This window comes from Fundulus heteroclitus, unplaced genomic scaffold (assembly GCF_011125445.2).
Source record: "Fundulus heteroclitus isolate FHET01 unplaced genomic scaffold, MU-UCD_Fhet_4.1 scaffold_55, whole genome shotgun sequence".
NCBI classification, from domain to species: Eukaryota; Metazoa; Chordata; class Actinopteri; order Cyprinodontiformes; family Fundulidae; genus Fundulus; species Fundulus heteroclitus.
The window spans coordinates 2,084,381-2,098,118 of NW_023396978.1; the positions used below are offsets into that span (position 1 = coordinate 2,084,381).

At 38.2% G+C, this 13,738-nt stretch overlaps 1 protein-coding gene across 1 annotated transcript; it reads left to right on the forward strand.

Annotated features, from left to right (window-relative positions):
- The first annotated feature begins 661 nt into the window (after window positions 1-661).
- Window positions 662-7,093, forward strand: LOC105939602 (G-protein coupled receptor family C group 6 member A-like). The gene is given in 7 exon segments (XM_036132826.1): window positions 662-697; window positions 699-910; window positions 987-1,299; window positions 2,894-3,655; window positions 4,087-4,299; window positions 4,374-4,491; window positions 6,162-7,093. Coding segments are annotated over 7 exon segments (2,586 nt in total).
- The last annotated feature ends 6,645 nt before the right edge of the window (window positions 7,094-13,738 follow it).

Consider the following 13,738-nt stretch of genomic DNA (forward strand, 5'->3'; position numbering starts at 1 on the left):
ATATAGGACATTTTTGACCAATCTGTATAATCTGACCCAATCTGTATAATATGATTGAACTTGATTTTGTAAAGTGCGTTGAGATAACATGTTTCATGATTTGGCGCTATATAAATAAAATTGAATTGAATTGAATTGAATTATTTGTATAGCATATTTCAGTAACAAGATACTTTAACGTTTGCACCTGAACAGAACATAAGGAAATAAAATATTACAGAGCAAAGTACATTGCGAAATATGAGATATGAGGTAGATATTCAAAACAGTTTCAAAAAGCAAAAACTCACTTGGCATTGTCACAACAAGCCACTTTCATAAATTCTACTTCAGGTCATCATTTGAACTCCATGTGCAGATGCATACTTTATGTCCCAGGTCACAGACAGAAAATGCAACAATACCAACTTGAAATATATGAACCAAAATTGCCTGTTAAACATTACAGGGAAAAGTGCACAGACAAAAACCTTAACTGTTCAGACCGGTTTGTCCACTGAACTCGTGTGATGATGATAATTAGGAATAACTGCAAATGAATCCCTCTTTGTGAGTGATTCAAATCACCTTCCCAACTTCGTGCCAGTATTTTGTCCTGGAGATGGCAGTGGAAATCAGCCTGCGGATGCAAATTACCAATGATGAGATAGTCAAACTTTATATGAGAAGACATTTCCAGGAACCACCTCACACTGCAGAGAGCTGAATACACAACACGCACATCTGATGAAACCGTGAGAACCATGTTTCTGTTAAAGTTATTCGTAACTTTCACGAGTGTTTTTCACTCTTGTTCCGAAAATAATAATCTGCATGTGTATCTTCCTGGGGACATCATGATCGGAGGTCTTTTTCCAATTCACCAACAAACCAACAGAATGGAAGAGCCTGGTCCAATTTCTTGCCATGAGTAAGTATGTCTTTAATGGGGGAAAATCATCTTACATAACTTGAAGATGTATTGTTCATTCCATGCCTTCTTTCAGATTTAATATCCAAATGTTGCTTCGCACCCAAGTGATGATCTACGCCATCCAAGAAATAAACCAACGCTCGCCGAGACTGCTGCCCAACCTCACCCTTGGATATGACATCTATGATACTTGTGGAGACGTCAGCCTGGCCATCACAGCAGCTCTGCAGCTGTTGACAAACCAGTCAGACCCTCAGAAGTGTCTCATACCTACATCCACCGACTCCTCCTCGCCTCAACCCGAGACTAAGGTGGTTATTGGGGAGAGGTACTCGGAGGTATCCATAGCCGTTGCACGGATATTTGCACTACCATCAGTCACCCAGGTTTGTCTCTCACCATGTGTGATATGTATTACAACATTCCCTTTACACGAAAATATCCATATTTTGACACAAGCATAAAAAGTAAACACACCTGAAAATGAAGAATTCATTTTCCACCTCTAATGTGTCGTATGTTCTGTACAGTTAGGGCATAAAACAACCAAATCTGTCAGGAGGGAACATATAGAAAAATTAAAAAGTAAAAAGAGTCTGGTTGCATAAGTGTACACATCCTCTAAACTTTGGTTGAATCACCTTTTGATTCATTTTGAGCATTCAGTTTTCTTATGTTAGTGTCTATTGGCGTTGTAGCCCTATATCCAATCTCCCTAGCAAAAGTACTCCAAAACTTTGAGACTGTGAGAACTTCTGTTGTTCAAATCCCTCTTTAGGCAACCCCACAAACTTTCTGCAAGGTTTAGTTCCTAAGCTTTAAATTTGCTCTTGAGTATTCATTGTTTTGTTTATTTGAACGTATGCTTGGACTCAGCATACGTCCCTCTTCATCCTCAGCTTTCTGGCAGTCACCCAAAGATGTTGGGTGTCGTCACATTGTGTTAAAACTGACAGGTAAATAAATATATGCATGATCTTATTCTCTTTATTGGGTACATATCATGCAAAATCCACTTTTTTAGTCCTTAAATACATTTTGTTGTGTAATTGGAGTCTCTGGGACTTCAGAAAAGTAAAAATTAGTCTCTCGAGGTTCTGCGTAGGTATCTTTATGTTTTGTTAGGGTCATACTTTTCAATACTTTATCTATTACGTTTTTTTAACCATAACAGTATTTACTGAGGAGCCGCTAAACAAGGTCATAGACTTCTGGCTAACTAATTTTGCAAATCTGCCATGTGCATTTAAAGAAACAGTACCAAATCGAGTTGCTCGCAGATACTTCTCAGAGTAGAGGCTAAAGAGGGGCTGTGGGGTAACAATCATGGTGAATTCAGACCAAATCATTGCAGGTCCACTTTGTATAGAACACAGCTGTGTGATTGAAATGTCAAAAGGAAAGCATTAAAATCGTGACGTGTCCCCTTTGAAAAAGTTATATGTGGAGAAAGGCTCTCACCATATTTTACTGGGAATATGGTTTGGTGATATGTTAGGTGATATGCTGTGTTTTTTTTGTACCAAATGTATCTCTTTGAACTCATGGTACAAGATTGATTGTCTCAACATTGCATGTTATGCCTATATACAACACTATGTGGAGTTTTGTTTTCAAACTACGTCTGTAGCCAAAGGATCCAAATAACCAAATGTAAAGAAAATATTCCCAGGACTGTTTAATTTTTTCAAGGTTTTTGGTAGCTAATAACACGCATGGACCAATGCAGACTCAACGGTGATTTTTTTTTTTTTTTAGGGTGTACACACTTGTGCAACCAGGTTGCTTTTTTATTCTTTTCAATTTCCTTCAAGATAATTTCCTCTTTTTTTATCTGAACTGTACAGAACATAATTCACGGGAGAAAATTTCCAATTTTTGTATGTGAACTATTTTTTTTTAAATCTGAATTACCTGGCATTTTTACAGGGTTGTGTGAACTTTTTATATCCTCTATAATTTTGTTCCTACTCCCCACAGATTAGTTATGCATCAACCAGTGAGCTGCTCAGCAAAAAATATAAGTTCCCCACCTTCCTAAGGACTGTTTCCAGTGACAGATTTCAGACAACAGCCATTTATGAGCTGGTGAAGTACTTTTCATGGCAATCAGTGGCCATTGTGGGAAGTGATGATGAATATGGGAAGTACGGCACTGATAGCCTCAAGAAGTTGTTCGGGGAGAATAATATCTGTGTTGACTTTGTAGAGATTCTCCCTGGTGACTTCAGTGAAAACTCTAAAACAGCAGGAGATCTGATAGAGAAAATAAAAGTTTCTACAGCTGAGGCCATCATCATGTTCACCAAAGACAGCAATGTTCGTATCGTCCTTGAAGGAGTTATTAAACAAAAGATGAACAGAACCTGGATAGCAAGCGACACCTGGTCCACTTCTCCTGAGATCTCTAAAATACAAGGCATCGAAAGCATCGGACCAGTTTTTGGATTCATCTTTAAACAGAACGATGTTCCCGGTTTTGAAGACTACATCTGCTCTGCATTTAATGGAAGTACAAAGGCCTTTTTGAGTCATTACCAACTTTCCCAAATCAATTTTGAAGATGACACTGAATGTAACTGCAAGATCAAGACCTCCAGCCAAAGCTGCCTGCACTACTACATTGACCGTGATGAATCCTTCAACATCTACCTGGCTGTCCAGGTCATTGCTGAGGGCCTCAGAAGATTGCTAAGATGTGACAATGGAAGCTGTGAATGGACCAATTTCACGGCTGTTCAGGTACAGTAGAGAGATTTCCGTTTTGTTGATACAAGTCATTATTTAAAAATGAGCTTTTTATGTTTTGCTGAGAGTCTTGAGAGAAATCTCCTTCTACAGATAAATTATGTCTTTTTTTGATACACAGATATACTGAATAACATGTTTTGTTTTTTTCTTTGACTCAAATAATCTGATAAGAAAGAAATAATTAGTTTCCTGCTAAACTGGATCTTTTCGCAATAACAGCAGAAGTCAGTTTTAGGAGCAGTTTAATATTTTTTATACGTACAGATAGAGCATGGATGCACCAGACTGCAATTGTAACACTTGATAGAAGAACAGTTTTGAAATCGGCCCCCTCTTTTTGTTATCTTCCTGTTTTTGTCAGTAAACATCTTTGAACTGCGGTTCCAGAACAATTAAATGCTGACCTTAATTTATCTCCACAGCTTTTCAAGGAGATCAGGAAAGTCAACATCTCTGTGGACAGTACAAACATTTACTTTAATAAAAATGGAGATCCCAGTTTGGGATATGACATGGTGTTTTGGAACCCATCCAAGTCCAAAGGAGGCGATGACATAAGAAAAATCGGAGAATACTGGCCAAACGAGAAAATTACATTTCACGAAGATTTCTCCCAATGGAGAAAGAATGACACTGTAAGATCAAGATACTTTAATCATTAAAGTTAATGTCTGATGATCATGTGCTAATTCTCTTGTATCTTTCAAAGGTGTCTGTTTTTAACTGCTCCAGAAGATGTAAACCAGGAGAAAGGCTGATATTAAAAAGTGAAAAATGCTGCTTTGAATGCATCCCCTGTTCATCTGAAGAGTATTCATTTGGAAATGGTCAGTGATTTTAGAATTTATTATCGATGCTTACAACGTGCCACTTTCTCTTTAGCTACTTTTCTTGTGTTACCAGCTGATGTGTAATTTCATATCAGTGCATATAGTACTTTGAAAAGTATTTCCAGTATATTTGCAGTTCTTCTGAAATGTTAGAGTTTAATACATATGTACAGTGCTGTGAAAAAGTGCTTATTTTATAACAGATTTTTGTTTTAGCTTTTTTGTGACACTTGTATGTTTCAGGCCATAAAGCAAATTTAAATGTCAGACAAAGATAGCCAGGGTAAATACAATAACCCTTTTTACGTTTAATGATGCGTTCAATTATTGGGAGCAACAAGCAGACCCCCATTGGTAAATAATGAATTAAACATGTTTTTTGGAAAACTAAATTCACTTTCACTACCCATAATCAGGTGAGATAACATCCAGTGTCTTTAGAGTCAAGACATTACCTGTCTGAAAGCATGCAATAGCCTAAAAGATCTCAAAAACAGCAGGTCATATTCTGATCTGGGGTAATTCAAGCACAGCCGGAAAACAAATTCATTGACATCTGTGAGTCTAAGGGTTGCAAAACTATTTTCAAGTCTGTTGGCCTCAGTAAATTACAGTGAGACCCATTTTCCTCAAATGGTTTAAAATCAGCGCAGCATTTAAGAAATACTGTTTTCAAAATGTGTTTCTTTTTTTATCTGGCTATCCTGGTGTTCAGTCCGTTCCTGCCTAACCTTTAAAGAAGATTTTCCCCAATTAAAATAAACTATGGTGCCTGAGAATATTTTATATATATATATATATATATATATAAATAAAATGTACTCACGAAATACCAATTTGTTATTAAAAAGTACTTATTTGTGGCCACAACAAAGGTGTAATGTGCACACAAAAACATAATCTTCCTACAAAGCGCACTTTCTCAAACAGAGGAATTTGTCAACAATGAACTCCCAAGAACTTATGTTGTGCTGTTTTAAATTACTATTATTTTAACTTTTAGTGGCACTTTTTAAAAAAGCCCATCTAGGGACAAGTGCCGCGAATTAGCAGTAGCTATTGCACTATGACGCCAACATGGGACTGCTGTCATGTTCAGTTTGTCTATGTCGATGCGTGTCTGCCCTTACCAAATAAACTTTGAAATTAAATGAAACAGGTATTGTGCCATATAGTGGGACCACCATATTTTGTGACTCTAGGAGGCGCTGTTGCTTTTTTTATTGCCTGACTCGGTGTGAAGCGCCCTGGCTCTCAATATACTATTTAAATGCCTCTCACTAATGAGAATTAGTGAGAGGCATCTCTCTTCGTAGCTCATCCCCGGCCTAAACTAAACTAATCCCTGTTCATCGTGTTATCTTGTTCCTTTGTTTCTCTACCTGTTTGAGAAGGTATTCTGTGTAGGAAGATTATGTTTTAGTATTTCGTGTGCAGGTTTTGCCGATGCTGTGGCCACAAATAGGTACTGCATGGCCACAAATGATTATTTCGTGCTATATCTCTTTTTTCTCTATGTCAGTTCTCCCACTCTCAGGTGATTCTTCACCGTAAAACACAACAAACCTTAACTTTTTTTTTTCGCAGGAAAATTCAGTCAATGTTTTGGTTCTTGGTCATTCACTTTTTGTGTTTATATTCTTTCTGTCTCTTTTTTCCCTCTGCAGGTACGACGTGTACGCATTGTAACGAGACACAATACTCCCCAGTGAACCAAAGGCATACTTGCGTGAATAAAACTGTAGAGTTCCTCGAATGGACAGACCCATTCGCCATCATTCTGATCACAATAGCTGTCTTTGCAATAGTTGCTACTGTTGTGATTGCTATCGTCATCGGAATCAACTGTGGAACTCCCATTGTTAAGGCAATCGGAAGTTGCTTGACTTTCGTGGAGGTGGCCTCCTTGCTTCTCGGCTTCTGTACTGCCTTCACATTTATAGGAAAACCCACTCCAAATTCCTGTGTAGGCATTCCTCTCTTTGGCATCAGTTTCTCCCTCTGCATTTCCTGCATCCTGGCCAACTTAGTCCAGATCATGCTGGGCTTCAGCTTCGAACCAAGGGTTTCTTCTAAGATTAAGAGGCTTAATCAGCCAGTAGCTGTGGTCGTTATCATCGCTGGTGTCCAGGTGGCTGTGTCCTTGGCCTGGCTAATTGTTGTCCCACGTAGTCCTGTGAAGGTGCCAAAACCTACAACCATATTGCACCAGTGTAGCATGTCCGAAGATTCCTCAAAGTTCTTCGCAGCCACAATAGTCTACAACTCTTTCTGGGGCTTTGTGTGTTTTATCTTTGCATTCAAAGGTAGACAGCTGCCCGACATTTACAAAAACGCCTCGTTAATCACCGTGAGCATGGTTATGTTTTTAATCATATGGATTGTTTTCCTCCCAATTTTCCTCACTATGGATGGAAAGTACAAGCCAGCCATAAGCAGTGCAGCCATTCTCATTTCTTGCCTCAGCATCCTTGGCTGCCACTTGGCCCCCAAATGTTACATTATGCTGTTCAGGAAAGAGGTTAATAATCAGAATGCTATCAGCGAGTACATTAGAAAACATTACGAGAGGAAGGAAATCTCCGTGATATCATCATGATCACACGTGCTGGACCAGATTCCTCCTGATATTATGTGAGCTGCAAAATAATACAAGTGAAGTCAGATAACCATGTTTTCTCACTTGCTGACATCATTTCCTGTTTTAGGCAAGTCAGGATGGCTAAAATTATTTGGATTCACTGATTGTCTAAAGATATAAGAGAACAAAGTGAGTACTATACCAACCTGGACTAGAGGGCCAGTCAAAAAGAATCTATTACTCCAAAAGCAACTTAAAAAGTCAAATTACAGTTTGCAAATGCTCTCGAATCGAAAGATCTTAACCTTTGGGGATGTTCTCTGTCGTAACCTGGAACTAAAATTTAATCTGTTCGGCAATTATGACCATTGTTGCATTTGAAGGTAAAAGCTTGCAAGCTTGATAACACCATCCCAACTTTATGCATAGAGTTGGCTGCATAGTGTTTTAGTAACCTGACGCCGCCAGATAGATTTGCTTCGCATATCCATCTGGAAACCTTCCGTTGAAGTGATTTTGGGAAGGGGCGAAAATACTGGTTAGCTGATTGGCCTATGTTGGTGATAGACGGGCCAAATAAACCAATCAGATCAACGCAGCATATGACGTACTCGTCAACATGCTTCGTCGTCACTCTGTTACGAGCGACGACGAAAACACAACCACAAGCCAAGCTACTCTTGCTGCTGCAGGTAAAGGCTCGTTAGCTCAGCAAAGAAATACTCTGTAGTTCCGATAAAACTTGCTCGATAGCCACGCTAACGCTAGTTTAATCGGCTGAAGCCGCCATGTTCTTTAGACTGAACTGTCGCGCTTCTCGTTGCGTCACACCTCAACCCGCCTCAAAGCCAACGCTGATTGGACGTTCGTTTGGTGAACGGCTCCAAATTTTCTTTAACGGAGAGTAGCCAGACTGATCTGCGAGTGAAACCTTGAAAGCTCGCGAGATCAGGATGGTCTCACGAGGCTAGTGTTTTAGTGCAGGAGTGACTGAAGTATTTCACAAAACAGATGGAATTAAGAAAAAAAGGAGCATCACGTGGAAATACTGAACCAACATCCCAAAACATCAGCCAGAAAGTTAAAGCTTGGACACAAATGGGTCATCCAAACGCATGATGACCCTAATCATACCGCAAAATTAGGTTAAGGACAGAAAGGTCTGTAAACCGTACAGTTTAAAAAACTATTTTAACTCATTCTAAGCATTGAGCAAACATAAAAATGTGCTGTAATCCTAACTGACCTAGGAGGACAAAACTTTGGTCAGATCTAATCAGACCAAACAGCGAGTAAAACATTTTTGTCTTTTTTTTATGTTGTTTTCAATTTGAAAATTAAAAGAAGGGTTTCAGGATTTTATTTGAAAGGCACAAAGGATGTAGTGCTGGTTGCTGGGGCAACTTGTGCCTTTTCTGGGATGCAACGCCCCCTCAATCAGGTGGCAAAGACAAAACTCAAGATTTCAGGAATTATATATCAGATGAGCCACTGTTCAAAGATTTCACATCATATTGTAAAAAAAAAAAAAAAAAAAAAAAAAAAAAAAACGAGAAAAAGAACCTTCCACTTGCCATACCTTGTGTGTGGAAAATGATGTAGTTCACTATTTCTGACTGAGCAACACATTTTGATCTGATTGTTCTATAAGCTTTTCCAGCATTAACTGAGAAACAGCACACTGCCATGTCCCTGTAGTGGGCTGCCTGACAGATTGCTAGTCAAAGCTGAACATTGAGGTTTAGAAGAACTTCTCCAAACTGAAGTAAATGGAGCATTTCTTGTGCATTGAAAAGGTTAGGATAAATTGCACCTTTTAAGTTGTAGACACTATAAATTGTGTTGATTAAACAACAAAATTGCAAAAAGTAGATTATAATTTCACTCACTTTGTTACAAAGCCTAATATGCAAAACAAACCCTGCAACTGAATACATTTGTGCATGGCTGCCAGCTTCCTCTTTCAAGTTTGTTTTGCACGGCTACAGTTGTAGGTGATAATAACGACTGATTCCAAAGTTATTTATTAAATAAACTGATTTGCTCTCCCAACTCTGTTCTGCTGCCCTCAGCATCTTACACATTGCTATATCAGACTGCAGCTTTGGGCCATGAACCAATAACAATAACAACACATAACGCAAATATTGATTGCCACCAAATCAAAAAACGTAGGTCTTGCGTACAAGGGGAAAGTGGGCCCTCATTTCCCTCCCTTCTACAGGTGCTCAGAGAGTGGTTTAAGGCAAGGAGTGGGTCAGAAGAGGCCTTTTAGAATCTAAGCTGATATTATTTAGTGGCACATTGGAAAAGAAACCATGTATTAAAAAACATACTCCTCTCATGGCGGGTATTCTTGTCTGTCATGCTTGAAAGGATATGTGTCAACATGAATTTAAGCCACTCGCTCAGTTGGGGATGTGTTTATATTGATGGGTGTGGTTAATAACATGTGCTGTTAATAGCATAAGTCCAGGTAAATGTTATTTTCACCTACTAACAAAATCATGATGAACTACTATGACACTTTTTATTGCTATCAGATCTTTGTATTATGAGGATAGGGGCATTTTATTTACCTCTATTCTCTGTGTAACACTAATAAACAAAGGTTTCATTTTATTTTTTAAAGACTAATATATAAAACATGAATAAATTGGGGCTTTGACATTGCACATTCTTTTATCATTTCTTTAAAGTTATCTGTGAATCATTAAATATATGTAATTATGTAACAATTGTGAGTAAGCTGGGTTTTTTTTTTATGTTTTTCACCTTTATGTTCCCTCATTTGTGACTTGGTCAGTACTTATTGCAGCATTAATCTGCAGACTCGTCAGCCTTCCAAAATAAGTTTCTCGTGTATTGCATGTCTGAATTTCTCAGAAATAGAAAGCTTTTGGAAGAAAAGGAAGTCCCTTCCCTGTATGTGCTGTATTCATACCAAATTAATTTAATTAACATTAAATTAGTACTATTAAAGATGTGAATTGAGAAATAGTTCCAGATCAAAACAATAAATTTATTTTACTGATACTGTCCCCAGTTAGATTTAACATTATGAACTGCACTCGTGTGTCACCTTGTGGTCAATTATTGTAATTGCAGCATTACTGCAAAGGTTTTTAATAACTGAAAGATGCCTTTTGCATCAGTATTGGTATCCTGTTAACATTGAGGTCTAGTTATCAGATGTTACAATTTTATTTTAAAAATAAAAAAAATAATATAGACTCCAACTCTGATTTGTTTAGACTTTGCTTTAGGAAGTCAATGCAGTGCAATCCGGATGGAAGGAATGCTTGAGAGAAGCTGTTAGATGAATAATGCTCACTTACTAATTTGAGTTTTGATAAATGTGCTCTGTAACAAAAGAAGCTATGGTTGGATAGAGAAGTGATATTAAAGCGCAATCCCGTCTCCTTTATATCCAGTTTAGATGCAGGCAAGCTTTGTCTGAGTCTGGTTAATATTATGAACAGAATTGATTAACAATTCTATAAGTTAACACAATAAGGAGGGCAACAAAGAAGAGAAGGGGTGCAGTTTGCTTTTTGAGTTCCTGTGTTTTAAGTATCAATCTTTAAGTTTTCTAATGTTTTCAGAATCCATTACTTTATTCTATGAACTCTTGTCATAAGGCAATCTTTATAAAAGCAGACGCAAGAAGGAGGGTGGCCTTCCTCCATCAAGGAACAATTGGAATTAAAATAACCCCGACATGAAAGGTAGGAGTCAAATGTAAATCACAGAGGAGATGGAAAATAATTGGACTGTGAACAATGGACTGTGGATGGACTGCACCAGGACCACACCGAACAGGACCACCCTGTGAAGTCAACTCCGGTGAGCCATGAGACGACATTGAGACCAAAGAGACTGTGAAAGAGGAAATCCGAGGACTGTGATTAATTAGTCTGATACGAAATAAAGACACTAGGAGAATCCTGTGCCAACCCCTTCATGTGTGATTATGGCCATTATTTGCCGTTTGCTTTGCCATATGTAGCATCCTTGACTTATTTACATTTTGTTATATCACACATTATTTCATTTTAACTTTTATTTTATACCAACTTTACATGATTTTTAATTTCTATCATGACAGTCATACTGTGATGTTGAATTATTTTGATAATTGAATTATTTCTATGATGAAGAATAGAATAGAGTTTACTCCAGAGTCACACCAAGATCAGTTTTTCATGCAATCTTTTGCTTTGATTTAGGATGAACCACAATCTGATTGGCACTAAAGATCCTTCAAAATTAGCAAGACCATTTAAAATAAAATTACCAAAATAGCAATAAGTAAAGCTTAAAAAAACTGTGAATACAATTTTAAAATCATAATATTATGGATTGGAATAGAATAAAATAGAACTTCTTGGGGAAAACAAATGTAATAATCCAAATTAGGTTCAGAGAGCTTTGGTTTATATTCAATACTTAAGCCAAAATAAAATAAGATCTACGAGCACAAAATAGCGACTAAAACATTCAATTTGAATTTGATTTCTATAGAATACAGGAACTTCTGCTGAGGACAAGGGCGGCTGAGAATATTCCACCTGGGGACAAAAAAAATCTCATTCAGCGTTGTTAACAGAATTGGCCCCACCAAAGCGTGTTAATTAGGAAAATGATTATGGGTTTGAGAGGAAAGCTACAGATGTGATGAGACATTCTGACTTATATCAGGACGCAGGTAGATTTGAGAGAAGAGAATATCTGCCATTATCTCGAGGCTGTGTATCAGGGTGTGAGGTATTTCACTTTATAGCGCTCGCCTGAGAAGCTGTTGAAAAAAAAAAGTAGTAAAAAAAGTTTTTACAGACTTGACAGGCTTCAAATAATTGGCTCGAAAAGCAGGGTTTTCAGGAGCATAACAGTATTTATTTTGATAGGTTTGAATGAAACCAGTCTCCATACTGGGGAACCCAGAGCGCTTTACATTACATTCAAAGGCAAAAGGTAGGTGAAGGCAAATTTATTTGTAAAGCACATTTCAGTACGGAGACAATGCAAATGCTTTACATGATTAAAATACAGGGGAAAAAACAGAATTCAGTCAATTACTCACACATTCACATACTGAGAGTGGTAGGCTACACTGTAGCCACAGCTGCCCCGGGACAGACTGACAGAAGCAGGGCGGCCATACAATCAGTGCCACGGGGCCCTCTGACAACTAGTGGTGAATGAATAAGCTGGATCTCAGTCAGTGGGATGACAATACCGACAGTCAGCAAAACTAAATGAATAAAAAAAGACACAAGGTGTGCCAGTGTAGTTTCAGCCAGTGATCAACAGGTCTTTGCATTTGTTTATTTCTGCATCAACAACGGAGAGCTCTCAAAGCACACCTTGCTTGCAAAGCAAATGCCAGTTCCGAGTGATGCCAGAGTCATGTCAGTAGGTAACTTTACATCAGAGATGACAAAAATCCCATTTGGGGTTCCCCAAGGGTCCATTCTGGGTCCCCTCCTCTTCAATATCTACATGCTCCCTCTAGCCCAGATAATAAAAAATAACAACATCAGCTACCATAACTATGCAGACGACACACAGCTCTACATCACCATGTCACCAGGTGACTATGGACCAGTTCAGGCACTGAATAAATGCCTAGAAGAAATCAATACGTGGATGTGCCAAAATTTTCTCCAATTGAATAAAAACAAAACTGAAGTAATAATATTTGGACCAATAGAGGAAAGATCAAAAGTTAGCACACAGCTTCAGTCGCTTCAGCTAAAAACCACTAATCAGGCCCCGAAATCTGGGTGTAGTGAAGGACTCAGACCTGAACCTTCAAAAGCATCTAAAGACAGTTACAAGGTCGGCTTTCTATCACTTGAAGAACATTTCTAGGATTAAAGGACTGATGTCTCAGCAGGATCTAGAAAAACTAATCCATGCGTTTATTTTTAGTCGAATTGATTACTGCAACGGTGTTTTTACAGGTCTGCCTAAAAAGTGGATCAGACAGCTGCAGCTGATCCAGAACGCTGCTGCCCGCGTCCTCACTAAGACTAAGAAAGTAGAGCACATCACCCCAGTTCTGAAGTCCTTACACTGGCTCCCTATATCTCAGAGAATAGACTTTAAAATACTTCTGTTAGTCTATAAATCCTTAAATGGCTTAGCACCTAAATACATCACAGACTTGTTATCAGCGTATAAACCCTCCAGACCACTCAGGTCTTCTGGCTCCAGCCTACTCTGCATACCTAGAACCAGAACTAAACACGGAGAAGCAGCATTTAGTTCCTATGCTCCAATTATCTGGAACAAACTTCCAGAAAACTGTAAAAGTGCGGAAAGCCTGAGTTCTTTTAAATCAAGATTAAAAACACATTTGTTTAAAATTGCCTTCAACTGTCCTAGTTAACTGAATCACCACTTTTTTGTTCTATTTTCTTTCTATATTTTATTCCTACTTGCTCTTATTCTGTTTTATTTTGCTATATTTTAATCATGTAAAGCACTTTGCATTGTCTTTGTACTGAATTGTGCTATATAAATAAATTTGCCTTGCCTTGCCTTGCCTTGTCTGTGTACTTCACAGCGTAGAAAGGAGTGACACGAGACAGTGCTCTTCTCCAGCGGAGGTGTTTTCGTAAAACATCTCCCAGGTCACAGACATAGAACGCATCCCAA